This window comes from Mus pahari, chromosome 9, assembly GCF_900095145.1.
Source record: "Mus pahari chromosome 9, PAHARI_EIJ_v1.1, whole genome shotgun sequence".
NCBI lineage: Eukaryota > Metazoa > Chordata > Mammalia > Rodentia > Muridae > Mus > Mus pahari.
The window spans coordinates 25,911,192-25,934,168 of NC_034598.1; the positions used below are offsets into that span (position 1 = coordinate 25,911,192).

General features: G+C 51.9%; 1 protein-coding gene across 4 annotated transcripts in view; it reads right to left on the reverse strand.

Moving 5' to 3' along the window:
* Nucleotides 1-22,977, reverse strand: part of Cdh23 (cadherin related 23) — a 386,464-nt gene that overhangs the window by 220,195 nt on the left and 143,292 nt on the right. For all 4 annotated transcript variants that reach the window (XM_021205124.2, XM_021205122.2, XM_029542203.1 and 1 more), the window contains exons 7-9: nt 13,696-13,890; nt 10,225-10,353; nt 3,028-3,106 (exon numbers count right to left, since the gene is read on the reverse strand). In XM_021205124.2, coding sequence (XP_021060783.1) covers nt 3,028-3,106; nt 10,225-10,353; nt 13,696-13,890 — 403 coding nt within the window. The remainder of the gene's footprint in view (nt 1-3,027; nt 3,107-10,224; nt 10,354-13,695; nt 13,891-22,977) is intronic.

Genomic DNA, 22,977 nt, shown 5'->3' on the forward strand with positions numbered 1-22,977 from the left:
AACTCACTCTGTAGACCAGGCTGGCCTCGAACTCAGAAATCCGCCTGCCTCTGCCTCCCAAGTGCTGGGATTAAAGGCGTGCGCCACCACGCCCGGCTAAAAGTGCAGGTTCTTGTGATGGAGATGGAACCTGGTCCCTTGCCCTCCCAGGACAGCATTCCTGACCTAGACAACCCTTGGCCAACAGAGGTGGGTGAAGGGAGAGTGCTTCCTGTTTCTGTGAGCACCTGCTGTGGAATCCATGCTCCGCTGACTGACCAGCTGCTGGTTTGCTTGGCTTGCTTGGTCCTCACAGTAGTGCCCTGCCAGGCATGGCCCACATCTGCTACTAAGTCTAAGGGAAGGCTCACACCAGGGCAGGGTCTTCTATAGCAACCCGAGCCGAGCTGCAACTTAAATCTAAAGCGGATGAGTTTGATGCTGGACTGTGGGCAAGCCAGAAGAAGGGAGATGCTACCATCTTAGCACACAGCCAACAGGGACGCACTGACGCTGATTCTAGCCCATGCCCGTATAGAACCTGAAGCCTCACACAAGCTAAGCCTGTGGGCTCTTACAGAGCCACGCCCCAGCCCTATGTGCCACATGGACCTGTCCTTCTCCATTGAGAAAGGCCAGGGGACAAGTGCTCTGTAGCCTTGGGGGCTGCTGTACTGGCCAGCCTGCCTGGAGGTGTGTGAAGGATGGTGGCCATTGCTCAACGCTTTTCCATACCTCGAGGAAATGAATCAGCTTCAAGGATCCTTTTCTGACAATTATTAGTCAATCCTCAGTGTTTTATGGCTGTTCAGAGCCATCGGGACACACAGGGATTCTCTTCTCCTTTTCTACATTTTATTTTATTTATATTTCCTCCTTCCCACCCTCAATTTATTTTTTATTTATTTATTTTACTTTATTTCTGCAACAGGGACTCATGTGGCCCAGGCAAACCTCAAACTCACCTATGATGACCTCGACCTTTCTGATCCTTCCTCCTCCACCAGCCAAGTGCCGGTTTTACAGGCGGGCACAACCATGGCCAGTTTTACGGAGCATCGGAATGTTAGGCAAGCATTCGGCCAGCTGAATTACATCTACAACCCCAGGATTTTTAAACCTCGTCTTATAGGTAAGCACCATCAAGTCTGCAGCAAGTCAAACATCCTCAGGAAAGAGCCCTGTCAGGGGGAGCAAAACGTGCCCTCACACACACATCGCTCTGCACGGGGCAGGCAGAGCGTTCCTTGAAGTAGGATTGTTTGTGTTAAAAAGAGATTGAGGCTAGGGAATGACCAATCAGGCTTCAGGCTGGGATAGGAACCTGTAAAGACCCTTGTAGCCTGCTGTGGAGAGGGCGACGCTACTGGTGCCCAGGGTGGCAGGCACAAGGGAATGTGGGGCCTGTGCCAAGTCCTCTGTGGGAAAGAAGCTTGTCATTCACCAGGCTCGGTGCGGCCGTGCACTCGGGGCTGAGAACAAATTGATAGAGATGGAGCCATAACTTACCACTGAAGGCCTCTTTGCTCTTGGCAAAACAGAAGGATCATTAGTAGTGGGGCGAGCCCTCGTGGGCAGATATAAATCCCCTTGCTTGTGGCTGATGAACAGCCCAGAGGGGACAGGACCTCAGTCCAGACAGGTTAACTGCTGATGCCTATTCTTAGCTTGGGCCTCTGTGTCCCTGCTTGGGGCAGGTGGGCCTTGCCACATAAAGACAGAGCCCCTATCGCCAGCCCAGACTGTCTAGGTGCCTGAGGCTCAGGTCACCACACCACGGGCCTCCAGTTGGGATCTGAGAACGACAATCATTCCGTGAGTGTACATCAAGGTCTGTGCTGGGCTGGATCCTGGCCTGGACACCAGAAAGGACCCTGGACATGGTAGGGGGCATCCGAGGGATTCAGGGGACCAAGTGCCAATTCCTACAGATGTTCGATGCAGATTGGCTGCCCTGGCGCTCTCTGGGCTCACAGTATAATAGGAGTCTTGTAAGGAGCTATAGGTTGCCCGAGGCCTGTAACACTCATTCCTGGCTACCTGTGATCCTAGAGAAGCAAGGGGCTCTCCCAACCGCTGCGGCTAGCATCTTGGCTGCTGGTGGTTGTTATCAAGAGCAGATGCGTACAAAGTGCTCCCGCATTAGCTCTTCACAGGAGTAAGTCATGTGACCCACAAACCCCCTTGATGCAAGCATTCTTCCTGTTCCCAATTCACAAGTGACAAGTGAGAGACCTAGTCAACACAGCCGGCTCAGGAGACCTTCCCTGTCCGCTTACCGCCTATGCCTTTCTCTCACCTTTAGGGAAACGCTGACTTCCTCTTCCTCATCTGTCTGGCTTGCCAGGATACACCAGGCTGGCCCTTCAGAGACCGCACGCTGAGTGAGGGATGTCGTGAGCAGGCGTGTGTGTGTGTGTGTGTGTGTGTGTGTGTGTGTGTGATGCAGGAGCAGAATCAGTGTCTCTAAGTGGGGGCAGCTTAGCCCCTGGACAGCCTCTCGGAGCCGCCGTGGGTCTATCTATGGGTGAGGCACGAGCTGGGCATCTCCTCACTCCTCCACATCAGTTCAGTCAGTCACGTTCTGCATGGCCAAGGGATCTATGGGTGGAGAGGGGGCCAAGGTGCCTCCCGCGGTGATATCCCGGTGCTGCCTGAGGGCCTATCAGCTTGAAGTGTGACCAGAACGTGAAATCAGACAGCAGCAGTACTAGCTGTTCCAAAGTGATGTAAAAATTGCCACCTTTTCACCAGATAAGGACAGAAACCCTGGAGCCCTAAAAGAAGTTAGGTAAGGGTCGCAGCATTTCAGGCTCAGAGCCCCAGAAGGCCCACAGCTTCAGACCTTAGACACACATCCCTGTTCCCAGGATCCCCAGACACCATGGCCTTTTAACCCAGTCCCTCCATTTTATATCAATTTGTCCCCTTCCTTAGCAAGGACTGTCCCTGGAGGCAGGTCTCAAATGCCATTCAAACTCGTTGAGCCAGAGCCGCCAGCAGCCGCTCTCTTAGGCTATCCTGCAAATGACGCAGACTTCGGCTTACCTGAGACAATAGTGTAGCCAATCCCGCGGGGCCGTCCCTTATCCTGGTCCACAGCAGTGATCACCCGCACAGTTGTGCCCTGGTTTGGAGAGAGAAGGGACTTGTGTTCAGTCACCTAGATCCCAGGTAGCTATCTTTCTTTGTGGGTGTCCTAGCACCCCAGTTTCCCTCCCTAGCCTAACTCTGAACCTCGAGGCTTGCCCGGGAAGTGTGAACACCATGCAGCTTTGCTCCTGACTTGCAATGGCCTTGCCCTTGACACCCGCCATTACTCCACGACACTTGATAGTCAAGTATGGACTCGAGCAAGGGGTCAAGGACAGGCACAGACAGCTGCCATACACATCTGGGGCAGATGAGATGGAGACATGAACAGGACAGAGCGGGTATCCAAAGCCCACCTGGAGAAGCCTAGGAAGGGGCACGCCGACGGTACCATTTAGGATGGATTGTGAGGAATCAGTAGGAGTTTTCCAAGGAGAGCAAATAAAAGGGAAGGGGCCCCAGGGAAAGAATATAATGTGGGCCAGGGCTCAGCTGTGTGAGCCTCTCAGAAGGGATGCTGGTAAGTAACCATCAAAGGATGGCAGTTTGTTGAATGAATAAACATATCTATGGACGAAAAACGACATCACCATCAGGACCACCGCTTGCTGAGATGTCCTTTGCCAAGAGCAACTTCTACCTTGCTCCCCAGGCTGCGTTACATCTCATCATGCATAAGTCAACGGTCCCTGCTCGTCTTACACCCGAGGTTCAGGTCCTGGTGCAGTGGTTCTCAATCTGTGGGTCTTGACCCTTTGGGGGGGTCACATGATCACAGGGGTCACTGGGGTCTCCTAGACCATCAGAGGGCACAGATATTTATATTACGGGTCATATCAGTAGCCAAATTACAGTTATGAAGTAGCAATGAAAATAATTCTATGGCTGGGGTGTCACCACCACATGAGGAACTGTATTACAAAGTCGTTGCATTAGGAAGGTTGAGGTCTATGCCCTAGTAGTTTTCCCTGGGTGAAGGACGGCAGACTGGCCCTGTCTCCAACTTTGGTGGGGGTGGTGAAAGCATCCTAGCACTCACAAGCGTATAAAGGGCTCACAAGATCTTGCTTGTCTGCTTCTCACATACCTTAGGACAGACAGTTCTCTGCCTCAGGGCCAAGAACATCTCTCCAAGTCCCCCCAATCTTGCTGTGGAGGCAGAGCAGGAGCCACAAACCCCTTTCCCAGACTGCACTGCTCTTCCCAGAAGCCCTTTCACCCTCCCTTAGCCTAGAATGCAGAAGACTGAATGGCCCAAAGCTCCCCGAGGGAACGTAGGAATATCCCAGGATATACGCAGAGACCTAGCCATATGGCAAGCCGGCCTTGTCTTTGTCCTCTCCTCCAGGGATCCTGGCTGGATCCTCTGGGCTTGTTAAGAAGCTGGATAAATAGGCCATGTAAAGAACCAACTGATCATACGGTAAAGTGCATCTTTCCTGGCACAGATAGTTGTTCAAACGCTGGCCCAATGTTCTCAGGTACCCCAGCCTCCCGGTGTCCTAAGACATAGTCCCTTCCTGCAGATGATGAAGAAACAGAGGCTGAGAGACTGCCGGAAGTCCCAAAGCAGGGAGTGCGGAAACAGGAAGCCAGGAGCACATTTAAATGCTAAGGGTCTGATGTTCCTGTCCACCAGGTGCTGTGGGGCGCTGCAGGGGTTCTGCTATAATAATGCGAATGTCATTTCCCAATGTCACTGCTCTGTGGCAGGAACTATTCTAAGCACTGGTTCCCGTGGAATCTGGAAATGCCTACTTGCCAGCCATCCCTGGAGATGCCATGTGTTCTGGACTGAGCAGGGGCCAAGGGTGGTCACATGGTAGACCAGTCACCTTGCAATCCCAAGCTTCCTCTCACGGAGGGAGCACGGAGAGCCCCTGACTCCGGTCCATGGAAGCCACGGGGAAACACAGTTCTAGACTTAAAGGGCTTACACTGTTTTCCCCCATCACCTACTGGAGGCTCTTCTGGGGCGGCTGCTCATCTAAGAGTTCACTATCCCTCAGGGAAGACCTGGTCTGACCCCCAGCAGGGTATACAACTATCCCAAGGTTTTAGCTGGCTCTGTGGGACATGAGGATAAGGGGCCCCCTCTCCCAGCCACAGTTGGAGCCGAGCCTCTGCTGGGCAAGCTCTACCAGGCTCCCAATCAGGTTTGGGGTTTCATCTCTTTTTGGGTAAATAAATCCACTTTTAATAAAACTCTGAGCTTTTAATACAAGTGCAGACAGAAGGCCTGAAAACGTTATGAGAAGGAATTAACAAGGAAGTGTGGGGGCTCCTGGGAGCCCACGGCTCTTGTTTCAGAGTCTCAGTGATTATATTTTCAATATACTGCAACTTATTTCCAAAGACAAGGAACGAGGAGGAAGTATAGCCTGTCGGCACGGAGCTGGGCCCCCAAAGAGGAGTCCACACTTGCAGCATGTGTGGCTCTGTGGGAAGTGAGGTTCCCAGGGACACGGCCAAGAGAGGGAGAGGGAGACCCTGCTCCAGCTAGAGGGCTGAAGACAGGCCCCTGCTGAGGGAGTCTTGCCCTCCTCAGGCAATCATGTTGTGGGGAGGAGGTGACCCTTCTGGGAAACAAGGCTCTGCTCAGAGAGGTGACAGGTGCACAGGCCTACAAGAGCCTGACTCCTTGTGACAGGAAGAGAAGCAGAGAGGCAGTTAGGGGGTTGATTCCTGTAAGACTGGACTTCTCAGCTGTTTTTCTATCTGTAAAATGGGTATAGTAGGCTCTACTGTCCAGCAATTGATATATACACCCTTGCATATGAACACACACACACACACACACACACACACACACACACACACACACTCACTCTCCTGCTTCCTCTCTGTCTCTGTCTCTGTCTCTGTCTCTCTCTCTCTCTCTCTTTCTCACACACANCCTCTCTGTCTCTGTCTCTGTCTCTGTCTCTCTCTCTCTCTCTCTTTCTCACACACACACACACACACACACACACACACACACACACACACTCCCTCATCCTCCCACCCCATACACAGGAAATATAACTGACACTATAAAGTTGGACCCTAGAGTTGCTGTATGATTGTATGAAACTATAGTGCTTTGTCTGGGATTATGCATACATTTCTTTCTTTCTTTCTTTTTTAAAAAAGAGATTTATTTATTGTATGTTTGTGAGTACACTGTCGCTGTCTTCAGACACACCAGAGGAGGGCACCAGACCCCATTACAGATGGTTGTGAGCCACCATGTGGTTGCTGGGAATTGAACTCAGGACCTCTGGAAGAGCAGTCAGTACTCTTAACCACTGAGCCATCTCTCCAGCCCCTATGCATAAATTTCTAAACGCCTTCAGCAGTTGGGATCCTCAACATCCCACCCTGTTAGGTTCCACTCCCTAGCTAAGGGGCTTTGTCTACACTTGAGCAGCTGGGACCCAATGGGGGAAGAGCCGGTTAAGTGAGTGTCCCCTGGGTGCCAACCATGAGCTGGGCATGATGGGTATGCAGAGATGCTCCTAACCCCTCCCCCCTGCAAGGAGGACACATGCTTGGAGCTTTCAGGAGTTTGCTGGAGCTCACAAGGTATGGTGGGTAAGCAGGGTGCTTGTAACTGGGGAATGGAAGGTTGAACCTGGAACAAACCTGTCATTCTAACAGTGATTGGAGGACCAGGACTCTGCCTGGAGGGCAGGAATTGGAACACAACCCGGGAATCACTAGGGGGAACCATGTTTCTGGACCAGACTGGACTGTCCCGGACCTCAGGGACTGCTCCCCATTGCCTTCTGTATAAGCTTAGCTGGGACACCCCAGCCCCCATTTCCCTGCCATGGTTAAGGACTTGAAAGGTGACAGGTGACATGCAGTTTGCTTTGGAGGTATGAGGAGTGGGGGAAGCGTTACTGGGGTGGGGGCTACTGGGGACTTCCAACAAGAGCTGCCACAGCAGATTCTGAGGCAGAAAATCCTATTTCTCAGTCCTTAATTCCAGTCAATTCCAGTCAAAGGGCTGATAGGCATCGCCGGCAGTAATTTGTGCAGCCTGTCCTCGCCTTTCACCTTCTGTCGGCCCCTCGCTGACGGGCAGGCCGACATGCTGCTGTTCGAGTGAGGAAATTAAAATTTGATGCAATAATCCCAAATAAGAAGGATTTTATTAGGTAATATATACACTTTAGATGAAGCTTGCTAGCCTGATACACTGATAGAGGGAAGCATACACGCTGGGAGCCACAGATAAAGAGGTGGGGGAGCCAGAAGGGCGGGGCAGGGTCTTGACAGGGACCCTGGGAGCCGCAGAGACAGGCTGGGCACGAGGGATGCCTGGGTCCTCCCATCCTAGGGGTATGGAACAGGCCATGCTACAGCTCAGCCCTGACCCAGCTAAGGAACGAGTGTGCGAAATGAGCGCGTCACACTAAAGGGACACGGAGATCCAGATCAAGGCATGGAAACTGATTAGCAGCCTGGGGACATCAGGCCTGGAGCTTGTGGGGATTGGGCTTGGAGGGGATGGGAGAGCAGGGGGATCCCTTTTTCAGTGGTGGAGCTAAGAGAAGCAGAGGCACAACAGGGCTACGGGGCTGCTCAGTGCCTAGAAGAGGCTGGAACCCCACTCACTGCTGCATCTGTCTTCCTCAACTGGGCTGCACCCCTTGTAAAAGCGCTCACCCTGCCCCCAGAGCATGGGTGCAGCAGCTCCTCAGGAACTTGCCAGACCATGGGTAGCAATGAAATGCTAAGGTCTCTGAGCTAAGGGAAGAAAGTCATAGGAAATGCAACAGAGGGGTCATGAGATGACTGAATGTGAAGGAAGACTCACTCGCTAATGGTCTGCTCCATGTAATCCTCTAGGAAAGAAGGGTGTAGCGTATTTAGCCCAGGACAGTATATACAGGGCACCTAATAACTCTTGAAGATGGGCATGAGGCTGAATTACTGAATGAGTGCACGTGTGTGTGTGTGTGTGTGTGTGTGTGTGTGTGTGTGTGTATGTGTGTGTCTGATACCTGATGTAAACACCTGTGCAAGTTACAAAGGCATCACGGAGACTCAGAGGAAACTCAGATAAAATATGTGGACTTAGGACCATTGCATGAAGCAGAGCCGAATACCTCACCCCATAACTAATGGACCCACCGAGTCACCAGCCACCACAGTTTGATGTCTGTGAGAATGGGTCCTCTCTGGAACCCCCTACCTTGCCCTGTCTCCCAGGGAATGTGTAAGGAGCCGTGTGTGGGGCTCTTCAGAGTTCCTCTGGTGACCCAACTGACACGATGCCGGCGCATAACAATCAAGGTGGCCTTACGCATCTTCTCTACACTCTTGGACACAGGGTGCTGGGAGAACCAAGAGGATCCTGGGTCGATGTTCCAGAGACGGGGCGTCGGGGTTACTCAGGGATTCAAAGCAGTCTGTGTTCCCACGTGAACGTTCCATGAGACTGGAATTGACTGATGAGTTACTTAGCTTAGAAATCAGCTGTACTACAGCAGGGAGGGGTGGCTAGCACTGACGTGGAGGATGAGCTACAGCGAGGGACTAGGAAAGGAGGGAGAGAAGCTGGGACAGGTGGTGACCAGAGCAAGGACAAGGAGGACCTAAGTGGCAGAGTCACAAGAGGGCTGGTATGAACAGAGTCTGTGTTCATTCATTCATTATTCATTCATTCATTCCATCGAAACTCTCACACACTGTGAGATTGTCAAAGACAATCCCTGCTGAACCACAATCCCAGGCAAGCACAACACTGGCAGATGCTAGTCAGGTTCCTGTGAGCTCCGAGCACTCAGAAGAAGCAGCTCAGGCCTGGAGACAGCTGGCAGGCCTGAAGTTGTCTGAAAATGGCAGTCGGGTCTGGATTGAGGCTGAGACACAGGCCTGGCACGGCTCGGGTTGGCAGCAGAAAGGAAGGGAAAGTCCCTGGATATGGGTGAGCCTGAGGCGGCTCCGTCTGCTCTCCACGCAGCTGCAGACACCCGAGGGAGTAAGAAGACTGCATCTTGCTTGTGAGATTCTTCATTCCGTACCTGGCCCTCAAAGCGAGGGACCAAGCACCAGACCCACGCTTTAGTGCCGGGATGTCTGTAGTCAGAACAACGGTAGCATCCAAACGGGACCAGGCTCCCCCAGCCTGAGCTGGCTTAGGAACTCTGTCCACATCCATCTCTCCCCATGCTTGGGGAGAGTGCGGGGGGGGGGGGGTAAGGTAAGGCTCTGCAGGGGTCTCCTGCTTTCCCTCGGAGCTAAGCCCTTTCTTTCCCTTCCCAAACACATTGCCCATTGCCCCAAGTTACATGTTGAAGCTTCTGTCTGTCTGGGGAGGCACCCTGTTCTCCTTCATCAGGCCGGCCGTAGCAGGCATTCCACGACAGTGACAAAGTGAGGTGGCTGCCAAGACAGTGACACGCACTCATAGTTTAGCCAGGGTCCTGTGGGGGTGGACCCTGACCTATTTTGTCCTGTGAGACCCTTCCCCCAATCACAGCCCATTGGACCAGGTGCAGCTGTGTAGCCCTAACCCTGTAGGTTGTGACCGCTTTGGGGATCCAAAGACCCTTTCACGGGGTTAGTGCATATCAGATATTTACATTACAATCCCTAACTAGCAAGACTAGTTATGAAGCGGCAATGAAAATAATGTTAGGATTGGGGGTCAGCGCAACACAAGGAACTGTATTAAAAGCTTGCAGCATTAGGAAGGTTGAGAACCACTGCTCTAAAGGAATCAAAAGATAAGCTGATGACGTGTGATGTAAATCCAAAATCATGCAGCTTTCTTGAAACCTGAACTTGAGGCACCACCCCCCCCCCAAAAAAAAAGGAGGAGTCATTAGAGAGGGCAGAGGGGTCCGTGAGCTCCCAGGAACAGCTTGGGCCTGAGAAAGAAGTCTCACAACAGGAAGAAAGAAAGTTGTGTCCTTGTGTGTAGCACACACGGCCAACGGAGGCAGCAGGTCCGTGGAGGGCATGACTCAGAAACATAGACATTTGACTGAGCTTAAGTCCACGGCCATCCCCGAGAATGCACGCACGCAGGCACGCACGCAGGCATGCAGGCACGCACGCAGGCATGCAGGCACGCACGCACGCACGCACGCACGCATGCACGCACGCACGCAGGACAGGCATCTGTCTTCCTGCTCTGGGGCTGGGGGCGGGGCTTACCGGAGGAGAGTGCTCGTAGATGTTGGTGCTGTAGGGCAGGTTGATGAAGATAGGATCCATGTCTTGCACGTCCGTGATGATGATGGCCAGGTTGGCCAACGTAGACAAAGGTCTGGTCTTGTCTTGATCCTTGGGAGACACAAAGAGAGAACAGGAGCCCACGGCACTGGGTTAGAAGGATGTTGCGAACACCCATGCATACATACATAGGACTGTGGTATGTGACCTATGTATCCACCAACACACACATAAACCCTTACACTCCCGCAAGGAGGCCCAACAGCATGAAGGCTCTTTGGTGCTCCTGAGATGTTCAAGAAAATGGAAACAGGGGAACCTGGTGGTGCTACAATAGAGGCTTGGTCCAAGGCTGCTCTGTTGGCCCCAGGGTCATGGCCAAGGACTAGTTCTCCTGAATGTGTGTGTGTGTGTGGGGGGGACCACTAGCTTGGATGTGAAAAGAACTATTTGTTGTGTTCGAGGGCCATTGTTCCTCATCCCAGGACAGGGGGTAATAAGGGGGCGGCCTCTGGCCCACAGGAGACATTCCTCTATGTGCTCTTTGCTAGCCAGTAATTGCCAATCAAACCAGCAGGGGGAGCTCCAGGGCCTGTGCCATTGGAGGGCCTCCAGGAAGCAGTGTGTGCCCTTGGGACAGGGCGGGCAATATAGAGCCCTTCTACTCAGAAACCTGGTTCTGGGAAGCCTACTAAGAAAAAGGAATACCAAAGCCTGTGTTCTAAGACCCTAAATGCTTAGGAGACTGAGGGCTGTGCAACCACATCACAAAAGCCATGATAACAAGGACTGTCATGTCCTAGGTAGACCCTACCCCACTCACTGTCATAGGCTTTTAGGTGGTTTAACAGAGATAGAGACAGAGTGAGACACACATATATACATAGACAGACAGACAGACAGACAGACAGACAGACAGACAGACAGACTGAGATTATCTACAGTTACACTGCTAAGAAAGTACCCAGAACCCAAGCATGGGTCATTTCATGTAAAAACATCTGCCTTCAACAGCCTCGTTTTGGGGCCTCACGTCAGGCAGTCTCCAGTTTGTAAGACAAACTCTCAAAGCCCTTTGTATGAAATGAAAGGCTCCAGTAAATGGCCCGATGGCTTACAAATTCTGCTGGGACTTGAGGAGTAACTGTGTCTATCCAGGTTAACTTGGCCTTGGTTTCGCTGGGGCATCCCCACCCCCACCCCCACCTCCCATTAGATGAACGAAGCCTGTCACTGGCCTCTGCCCTCTGCAGACGGTGTTATGGAACCTACGGGAGGAGAGATGACCTCCTGGCTGTCCCTCAGAGACCTCAGGGACAGTCAGGGAGGACTGTCGGAGATGGGAGGGAAGAGATGAGTATGTATGTGGGCACAGGAAGGAAGGCCGGAAGCACCAGGAATGGGGTGCACTATACCAGCAGCCTGAAAGACCACGAGCCATGCAGGGAGGGCCCGGGAAGCTGGGTCTCTTGAGTAAAGGACGCTGGTGGTTTGCACTTGCTACCAAGTAGCCAGCCCGGTACCAGATATCCACCCCATCCCGTGGTTACAATGTATACAATGTAGTTTCTTTGTATACTTGCGGCATGTAGCCCATGCTGACAGGCAAGAGGGATGGATGCTGGACAAGGGCCTATCTGGCTGTCAGGCCAATGCATGGTTCCCCAGAATGGCCCTGTGCTCTGTGGCTCTCTTCTCCTTTGCTGGGACCCATACAGAACCAGCATGCTGGGGAAGTGCACAGTAGCCAATGGCTACTCACCAGCCCCAGGAACTCCTGGTGGCAGCTTGTGGGGGAGTGGATAAGTGTGTGTGGGGGTATTTTCTGGGAAGTTTCAACCCCTCCCTCCCTGTGGGAGGTTCTTCAGGACCTGACTGTTGGTAGATTACCAGCAATCTCATGGTATGCACCTTCCCAGCAGAAGCCTGGCCTCTGGATGGACCTAGCCACCCACATTCCTTTGAGCCCAGCTCTGGTCTAGTCCTACCTCCCAAAGCCATTTGTGTGCCAGGCAGCGATTATCCCATAGGGCAGCTTCCGTGAGAATGGAGGCAATCACCTGCATGCTTCTGAGTCCGGGCATAATGAAGGGGAGGGGCGCAGACGTTGGGAGTAGGTGTGGCCAAAAAGGGGAATCCCAGACTTTTGAGTCCTCTCCACTCCCTAAGTCAGTTTTATTCTATTTTATGTTTATGTTGGTCTCTTCCTAGAGAATTCATATATAACGAGGAGAGACAATAAGAAGCCTCAGCAGGGGCCTCCCAGAGAGTCAGGTAAGAAGTTTGCTTTTCCTGGCTCCGGGGGCTTCCCCAGGTCTCCACCAAGCCCGAGGGAAAAGCTCCACTTCTCAACCCTCAACCCAGGCTAGATCCAGGAATCTGAGAGTCGTTGGCTGCCACGTGGGGTCAGGGATAAGCCATTAACTCTGCTGCCACAGGGCACCAAAGCCAAAGGCTTTCTCTGCAGCATCCCAGGGCCAGGGCGGGAACCATCTCTGCAGCCAGACTGGGTACTGAGAAGCCAGTGGAGCAGAGAGGAAGAAAGGACCTCAGGACTTCGCTTGCTCTTAGCCTGAGCTCTACAAGCAGATCTGAAGGACAACGGAGTGTGGGGTCATATGTAGCTTTGTAGGCCACTGAAGATGCCACCGTGTTCCTAGGTGAGTGACGACATACGGGTCTAGGACCCTGTTTAAGACATGGCTTGCCTAGCTTTCGGTCCCTCACAAACAGCTATCATCAAAGGCCTACCTGCATGCTGGAGACCTATAGACACCTGGGCATGGGATGTGGCAGCCAGAGCCCAGGTCCGGGAGTCAGACAACCTGGCTTTGGATTCTTACATCCCCACTATTCATCGACTGTAGTAGTCTCAATGTTGATATCCATAAAATGGGCTAAATTTCCTTCCCCCGACTCACCCTGCAGTTCCCTGGGGTTGGGCAGGAAGCTTAGCACAGTGGATACTCCTTGGTGGGGAAGCAATACCATGCTATGGGGGTTTGGTCAGCAGGTTTGGACTGCTCTGTCCCTGCTTGCTGAATGGTGTCAGGACACGGCTGGGTTGATAACCTTGGTCTGTGTCCCAGAGGCACCTGCACCAACCCTCCTAAGGAGGTTGTTGGTGTGAACTCTGCAGCTGGGCACAGCGGTGACTTAGGCAATCCGTTGAATTGCCCCTATGCCTTAGTCTTCTTGTGGGCATCTGTAAAATGGGCATCTCAACAGTGACTAATAGGTAGGTCCATTTGAAGGCTACTAGAAAGTCTATCTGAGGGCTAAGAACAATGTCAGAGACATAATGATACCATCTGTCACTATTAACATGATCAGATTCTTGATTGTAAATCATGAGGGGCATGGAGCTAAATCAAGTCTCCTTGGAATAGCCTGTTTCCTTCCAGATGAGAGGAGGCAGGTGGTGGGCAGCAGAGGCCCAGGGCGGTGACTCACCGTGGCATTGACTGTGAGCTGGTACGCCTGCGTGACCTCATAGTCCAGCTCCTGGATCACAGTGACTATGCCTCGGGCACTGTCGATGGCGAAGAAAGGAGAGGGGGGCTGGAAAGAGTAGAGGACGCTGCCCCCCGCACCCAAGTCAGGATCAGTGGCGTTGACGATGAAGATGGGTGTTCCCACTGGTGTGTTCTGGGTGAGAGAGCAAAGGAAACCGGAGGATGAGTCTCACTTCACCAGAAGCAGCTGCCTCCACAGCCGCCATTCCTCCGCCCCACAAAGGCCATTAACCTCGCCCCTGCAACCAACCGACCGGCCTGTCATTTCCATTCCAAGCGGGTTTGGAGGAATGTAAAATGCATGATTTCCCTTTGCCCCATTTTGATGGCCTCTTGGTGGCTGTAAGAGCACTGGCTCCTGAGATGGCCCGCTTATCCCAGAGTCCTGGAAGAGGGGCCTCTGGTCCCCAAGCCCATTTCTTAGTGGATTCGCTTCCTTTGTCCAGTGTCCCCTTGGCTGCCCAAGCTGCAGCAGATTGCCCTGAAGAGTGACTAGGAAGCTGCCTGTGGGGACCGGTCAAGGGCAAAAGTGGGAGGCGTGTACCTGGGTTGGGGGGGGGCTGCCTTGGAGGCTCCAAGGGGAGGGGCACCTCATGCCATCCCCAGGTCTTGACAGCATGTCACCAGAGTGTCACCTGCCTCCACCTCCTAGAAGTCTTCCAGGAAGCCTGCTCTTCTGGTCTATCATGAATATGCAAATCTGTCCCCTTCTGATTCGGGGTGGCTGGGTAAGGCCATTTCCTCAAGAGGCTGGGACAGGGTTACCACATTCCTCAAGAGGGCCGCAAACTGACAGTTAATACACTACTTTCTGCAACTCACCATCCCTGTCCCTACGCCTCGGTCAGTTCTCACCCTTCCCTCACGGCCTGTAGTTCCACAGGCCCTGTCTGCCCTGCCTCAGATGGTGTCTGGCACACAGGCTAGGCAGTAAACGTCTGTGAGCACAAGGGCACATTTCAGCAGCATCAGGCACTATATTCTGAATGTCTACCTGCACCACCCACCTGTCCACCCTCATCTCCGCAGCACCGGCTCATCATTGGCTGTGCGGATTTCTCTACACGGTAGAAGGCTCTGGACGCGTTGGAGAAAAGACGCTTGGATGAGGCTCTTTGCAGAGAGGTGGAGGGGGGGCACAGAGAGGGTAGCTGGTCCAAAGCCATATAGCGAGGAGGTGAGTGAGCGAGGCCTGGGGTCCATGTACTGCTGATTCTAGGCACATGATCCCAACAGCTACATCAAAGGCTTCCTTACCACCCTGGCATTGGCTGTGCTGTGCTAACCAGAGCTTCTAGAGAGCACAGCCACTGAGTTGCTGTGGTCCTATGTGAGCTGGCCATGTCTCTGTTGGCCACCAAGTATGGGGCTGCTGGGATATCCCCCGTAATCTGATGGGAATGGGAGACAGGCAACGGGAAGCCCTCTCCTGTTCACCATTTACGGCTCCCCAGTAGCACTGGGATACAACATCCCACGAGGGCTGGCCCTCAATTACCCTTCATGCATTTCCTAGAGGAGCCATTTGTACTGCCCCAACCCAGCAGTTCTAATACACCTCTCTCCCCACCCTAGCTGCTTCTTCTTCTTCTTCTTCTTCTTCTTCTTCTTCTTCTTCTTCTTCTTCTTCTTCTTCTTCTTCCTCTTCTTCCTCTTCTTCTTCCTCCTCCTCCTCGTCTTTCTTTCTTTCTTTCTTTCTATTTATTTATTTATTTATTTATTTATTTATTTATTTATTTATTTATTTAGCTTCGAACTTAGAAATCTGCCTGCCTCTACCTCCCAAGTGTTGGGATTAAAGGTGTGCGCCTCCATTGCCAGGCTCCCACCCTAGCTTCTTGGGAAACATAGGTTCTTTCCCTTCAAAGAGAAGCAAGTCTGTTGGGGGCCAGAGTGGATAACTTCCAGCGTTCAGGCATGGCCAGAACATTGGTTGGAATCCCAGCCTCACTGTGTGTCTCTGGGTTAGTTACTTAAGCTCTCTGTTCCTTCCTCCCCATTCCGTATGCTAAAGGTAACACTACCTCATTGGGTCAGTGCAAAGAGGCCAGACCTACAGCTTCACTAATATAAACTTTCCAGCATGTAAGTGCCCAGAAGGAAGAAGCTATGGTTGTCCTATCAGATCATCTGCTAGATCTCTACAGGCAGGACCTCCTAAGGGAGGTCAGGGACAGGGAGGTCTCAAGAAACCATGCTGGGCACTTCCTGTCTGCCCCACCTCCCCATACCCTCGACCTCATTCCCCACCCAACCCTGGTTTAGCCTGCTCTGCCTCTCTGTACCTTAGGATAGCCTGCTCTCCCTAGCCTGTTTGCACCAGACCTCAACTAACTTGTTTAGGGTTTTCTGATTACCAACCAGGAGTGTGGGTGGGGCTGGCTGGAGCTCAGAGGGAAGAAAGCCTGAGTACTAGGCTCCACCCCTCCAGTGCCCACCCTGTAGCCCCACCCACTGGGCGGGCTCTGAGGAGGGCTTCCTCCTCTTCTCAAGGAGCCCTTGCAGTAGGCAGTGTATCCCACCTTGGCCAGTACCCGGGTCCTTCAACAGCCTTTATCTTCTTCCACCCATTAGATTTTCCGTGTGTGTCCCTCAAAGATCCTGTGTGGAAGGCTTGCTCCACAGCCTGGGGTGCTACTGGGAGGCAGCAGAGCCTCTAGGAAGTGGGGCCTAGGAGGAAGTTAGGTACTGATCACTCCCTCTTTCCCTCCCTCCCGCCCCCTCCCCCTCTCCCTGGTTCTTGACCACCACGAAGTGAGTTCAAAGCCCATGATTCCTTCCATGATGTCCTAAGGCACCACAGGCCGAGCAGCTATGAGCAGAACCCTCTTAGGCTGTGAACCCAAATAAACCTTCCCTTCCTTTAAGTCAGTCTCTTTCTTCAGTCTCTTCACCTGCACATGCCTACCTATGTGGTCATGTTTGGATGTGATGTGTGCACCTGAGTCCCAGTGTGTACGAATGTGTGTGTGTGCGCGCGAGAGGAAGGGCAGAGGTTGGAACTAGTGCCTTCCTCAATCACTCTTTATTCTTTAAGACCCGATCCTTCACTGAACCTGGAGCTGATAGTTTCAGGTAGATTGGCTACGATCCTCCTGCCTCTGCCTCCCCAGCCCCAGGATTATAGTCACATGAGGCCACATCTATTTTTTTTTTTTTTTAACTTTACATTGTTGCTGATGGGGAGAAAACTCAGGTCCTCATGTATATGTAGGAAGCCATTTATCTAGCCTTTAAAAAAAAACACACACACACGCACACATTTATTATATATACAGTATTCTGCCTGTATGCCAGAAGAGGGCATCAGATCCCAGTATAGATAGTTATGAGCCGCCATATGGTTGCTGGGAATTGAACTCAGGACCTTTGGAAGAGGGTCCTCTTAACCTCCGAGCCATCTCTCTAGCCCTCTCCAGCCCTCTTGTTCTGTCTCTCCAGCCTTTGGGTATTCTGTCACAGCCCTGGACAGCGACTAATACCATACCCTCTTGAAAGTGGCCACTTTGCAGGCACACTTTTATTGGAGCTACCTAAGAAGATCTCTTCCCGTGGAGCCCTGATGATCACAGTCACCTGCAAATCTACAGCTGCAAGACAGAGGCAGGGCCCGATGGAGCCAGACTTCCCCCCGTGTCCCCTCAGCCTCCCCTGTCCCCTCTGAAGGGCACATGTGTCCAGACACACTTTAGAAACACCAGCCTCATACAGCACACAACTCAGCAATATGGCCCCACCGGATGCCAGCTCCTGAGACCTGACCTCAGACAGATGGCCTTTCACCTGTCCTTGCCTCGTGGTCTAGGACAAAGGCTCTCAGGCTCTCTGAACCTCCGATCTGGGGAGTGGAGAGTGAGGCCGAGCTAACACTGGAGAAGGGGAAGAGGATGCGGAAGAGCCCCATCTGTAACTGACCTTGGGTTGTCTCATACAGTGAAAAGCCATTTAATTTCTGCGTAACTCAGGGTAGGTTTTAAATGGCCCTGGCAAAAAGCCATTCATAAACTTAGGATAGACGGGCATTGGAAAGAAAGGAGTGCTGACTTCCTGCATCTCAGGCCCTGGGCGTCCCGCTCCACTCCGTGGAGGATCAGCACACATGCTGGAGCTGCCCAGCGCCAGCTGCTGCTCCATGGAGCGCACAGACGGGTACACAGACCTGCAGGCTCAGCACGAGCAGATTCCCAGGGGCTGGGCGCATCTGGTCCCTATAGACAGTGAACCCTGGAGGCTCAGAGCATGAACCTTGAGTCAGAACCCCAACTTCTGAATCCAGCTCATTCTACCAGGAGACCGCAGGCATGGCTGCCACAACCTCATCTGGCTTCCACATCCTCTTGTGTAAAATGGAACTGTTAATGGCATGGCCTCTCAAGGATGGTGTGAGAAAGAATTACCTGAGCTAGATGTGAATAAAAGGCCGTACTTCTTGCTGGACCAAGCGCGTGGCAGCATGCAACAACCCTCAACAGATGGTCGCTGCCTAACATCGCTATTCTATCAGTGAAATAGCACCACAGGCAGGGAGAGATGAGAGGCTGTCCCCATATACTTAAAGGGGGGGTGGTCTATAAATGCATTTCATCATGAACTTGGACAGGTATCTTAAGGATAGAGAGATGGCTCAGTGGATAAAGGCATTTGCTGTCATACCTGGTGACATAAGTTTCATTCCTGGGACTGACATAATAGAAGGAGAAAGCCAACTCCCACAAGTGGTCCGCTGTGTGTGTGTGTGTGTGTGTGTGTGTGTGTGTTCGCGCGTGCGCATATTCCAATTCTTTTTAATTCAAATAGAAAACCTGTCTGTGTATTGGTTCTTGGTTTCTGCAAAAACTGGGGAAAATGCCCAAGGAGACTCCACAGGGGTGCAGAGCTGTGCAGAGAAAGTGGGACCCAAGATGCAGGGTTGTCTGAAGCCAGGGAAGTCCCTAATCCAAAAGGCGAGTTCTCACTTCAGACCACTCTGGATGTACGGCCTTCAAGGAAGCTTCGGCATGATCCAGGCCAGTTCCCTTATTGACGGGTGAGAAAAGTGAAGCTAGAGAGGTATTAGGTTCTGCTCCAGGTCTCACCGTGGCTCCTGATGGGTGACAGCAGACCAGGTGCGTTGGCTCATACGGGTTTCTCTCAACCTCCCACAGAAGCCAAAGTGCCTCCTACACCACCCTCCCTGCCCAGCTCTGCCCAAGAGATGAAGCCGGGCCACTCTAGAGGCAACATCAGACCCAGGATGCATTTGATTGGTGCAGGAGTAACCACCTGACCTACACAGGCCAATCAGATGGGGGTCTCGGAAACTAAATCAATTCACTAAGGGAATTTCAATGGAAAGATCTTTGTGGTCCACTTAGGGTTGGATGGGCATGGGCAAATGAGGGGAACTTCCATGTAAGTGAGGCAGGAGACGATACTGGTCTTTCCCATACTGGTCCTCACACATCCCTTTGGCCGCCATGTGGGACCGGCCTTGAGAGGTGTTTGTGACGGACACCTTCTTGCTCTTTGGGTCTTAGCTCTTTACTCCCATCCGGCAGCCCTAGAACACGCATCAGACATGTGCTCCCTATTTTCAGACACTGCCACAGGCTCCTCGACCTCTCCTGCTGGGGTTCTCCCCCGTTAGCACCCACAGTCAGCACAGAGAGCCAAGTACCAGGCCACGGCTCCCGGGCAGACTGCGCCTCAGAAGCACTAAGTCGAGAATGAACGGTCTAGTAAATGCTGGCAGTAGAATCTTGTTAACTATCCCTGGACATGCCTTTGAACATGCAGATCTACACAGATCACTGCGGTGATTCGCACGACTGTGGGAGGTGACAGAGCGAACAAGCATCAGCCTGATCTGGCACTTGTCACAGTCCACCTGGAGAGATGGCTAGATAGCCCTCGTCCCCTTCAGACCTCAGGCTGTCCCTTTGAGCAAATGGCCCATACCATATAGGTCACAGGCAGGGCAGGCCTCTGCCTCCTCCAGTCCCCATTTAAGCGCCACATCACTTGTGATGGGCCTGCTGTAAATGGGCCACCCTGTGCAATTCTGAGACAAATAAATCTTGTTGCTACTCCTCGGGGTGACAAGGGAATAGACTCCGGGAAAGTTCTGCCGTGCTCGGGATCTTGTTCGTTAATAATAATGATGAATGGCTCGCTTCTCCCATGCAGGGTGAGCTACATTCCACTCCGGGCTTCTCTGGAGGTGGCTTAGGGTGCTCACTGGAACAGAGTAATGGGGAAGGGGGAGGGGGAGGGGGAGGGGGAGGGAGCTGTACACTGCCAGGGAGAGGGGAAGGGGGGAAGGGGAGACAATGGGTGGAAGGTTGGAGAGGAAAAGAGAAAGGAGAGAAAGATGAGGGAGAAGGCTAGACAGACACAAAGAAGAGTGGGTTGGGGACAAGGAACGAGACAGAGCTGGGGCCCAAAGGGAAAAGAGAACCAGAGGGAAGATGGCATTAGAGGAGCCAGGGACAGAGTTGTTGGGCCAGAAACCAGGAGGATAAAGAGACACCATGGAGGGAAAGTTGTACACAAAGGGAATGAAGTAAGAAAACACCTGGCTTGGGATGCAGTTCCCTGAGTAGGGTGCCTGCTTACCATGCACAGAGCCCTGAGTTCTATTCCCAGCACAGCAAAATCCAGATGTGGTAGTACACATCTGTAATCTAGGCACTGAGGAGGTTGAGGAAGGAGTTCAGAAGTTGAAGACCAGCCTGGGCTACAGGAGGCCCTGTCTCAAAAAAAAAAAAAAAAAAGAAAGAAAGAAAGAAAGAAAGAAAGAAAAAAAAGAAAAAGAAAAAGAAAAAAAGACAAGACATGTTAAAAGGGTAGAAAGACAGACAGATGGGAGAGAGAAAAGGCTCACACCTCTTGTGATCACAGGGAACCCTCCCGAGCTAGATGAATTGTGTACCCTTGACCAAATCCAGCCAAACCCGCTACCATCTCTGCTTAGGTGCCATCTCTAAAGGCATTATTAATATTTATGGAACGCTTGCTAGATGCAGCTATAGTCTTTAATATCTTATTATAGAGCCTGTTAGAAAATGCATTGGTAATAAATTCCAGACAGATGGAGTTCTGACAAGGTGCAGGTGGCTTGGGAAAAGACCCTTCTGGAACATGGGAGGTATTTAGAGGCCGGGAACCATCCCTAGGGTAAGATGGAGGAGTGGGGAAGAGGTTACACAAGGATGCAGTCTAAGGAAGGCTGGTCTAGGTTAGAGGAGACAGGACAGATGAACATGTTCAACCCTGAAGGAATTTCAGACTCAACAGAGCATCTTGAATACTCAGTACTTCCTCAGGCAATGAGGAGAAGGCTTCTGGTTGAACAGTCAGACTCTCAGGGCCAGGGAAGCACCTGTCTTTTTGTATTCCATGGAGTACCTTGGTGGTGTGTCACCTCCAGAGCCATTTGTGGCATTCCTATTGCCATCATAGGATGTATTGTTACCTGTTGGGACCATGGAGGTGGAGGAAGAGGGTCTAAAGGAGATGTGCACTGGCCCGTACAGATCAGAAGTGGTTCTGTTATGGTGGAGGTAGGGCACTGTTATGTGGGCACTGACCTACATGTGTACATCTGTGGTCCATCTCTATGGAGGAACCTAGGAGAATTCAAGGCATGACATCTCTTATCTTGGCTATTCTCTTCTCTCTCTCAGGGGATGGCATGTGTATAACCTGATGCAGCTGGAAGACTCCTCTCTGGGCAGGCATCCTCAATGGTCAGATCCTCCCTAGAAGATTTATACAACTCTGGGCCCTGCTATGCAGCATGGAATGTCTTTGCAGGAAACTGTGTGGACATTTACAAACAGCTTCCTGAACAGCTACCAGGCTTCTGATTGTGACCTGCTGGAGTGGCTCTGGACTTCCACTCTCATCTCTTTCTGCCATTTGCCTTGGCCCCCTTTCAGTCCTTAAGACAGTCTCTTGTCTATAGACATGTGACAAACATTGTTAAAGAATCGGAGGCTTCCCAGCAAAAAAGGGAGATGAACACATTCATTTATTTCTGTGTTGGTCCCAGCCCCTCCCCGAGATGACAATAAGCAAATTAAACATGCATAAATCCACAAGGGCAAACAGAACACAGAGAGGAGACCACAGCAGATGAGAGACACCAATGTAGCTCTGGAAACTAGAAACAGATGATGCCTTAGGAGGCAAGGAGACAGTGCTTGGAAAAGCCTAGGATCCGTGGATACCACATCATGCTGCCCAGGAGTGGATGTGTATGGGCTGAGGATGGAAAGAGGGGTACCAGGTCTTATGGCCCAAACAAGGTTGGGTCTCCAATCCTTGCAGCAGACTGCAGTCTCCTTTGCTGGAAGGCTTTGTTAGGGAGCTCTAGACTCCAGGTTCAGATCTGGGCAAGGACTTGAGTTGAGTCTCGTCTTCCTACTTCTCTCATGTTCACCAGCCCTGCCAGTCAGCCTAGAAGATGGGCATCCAGGTAGGATGCAGAAAACCAGCCCAAGGAGTAGCATGTCTGGGGTCCCTGAAAGCAGCAATGAAGTCTTGCCCAATCTTGAAGACCACTAGTGAACAAGCCCCCACCCCCACATGCCCTAAGCACTCATTATGAGTGGGCAGGAAGTGAAACACAGTCTCATACATGAAGAGAGAGTAGAAAGCTGGTAGGGTAGTACACACCTGGGATTTCAGCACTTGGGAGGCTGAGGTAGGACTTTCCACCAGTTTGAGACCAGCCTGGGCTACATAGCAGAAGTCTGTTTCAAAATCCAGGGAGAAAAAGAGGGAGGGGGTAGAGGGAGACGAGAAGTGACCTGTGTCTTGAAAATCCAGAGTCAGGACAGAGCATCTTTGAAGTAGGAAATTCTAGGAGGAAGAAGAGTCCAGCTGAAAGCAAAGGTCAGCTCAGAGGGTTGAGGCAGGAAGATCAAAAGTTCAAGGCCTGCCTGGACATCTCAAAATGAGAAGAGGCAAAGAGAGACTGAGGGTGCAACTAAGTCATAAGGAACTTGTTTAGGCTGTGTGAGGCCTTGACTTCAATCCCTAGTATGACAGACAATAAATGGACAAATAAAGGAATTCAACACAAGAGTTGGAAATGGAGAAAAATTTCCAAAGCAAAGTAACTCAAAGATAAACATGGTGGAGAAAAGTAAAAGCATTAGAGGAACAGCTTAGATCCAACCCAAAGCCCAACTAACAGGAATTCACAGAGAGGCAGCATCAGGAAGCTTGTCATATG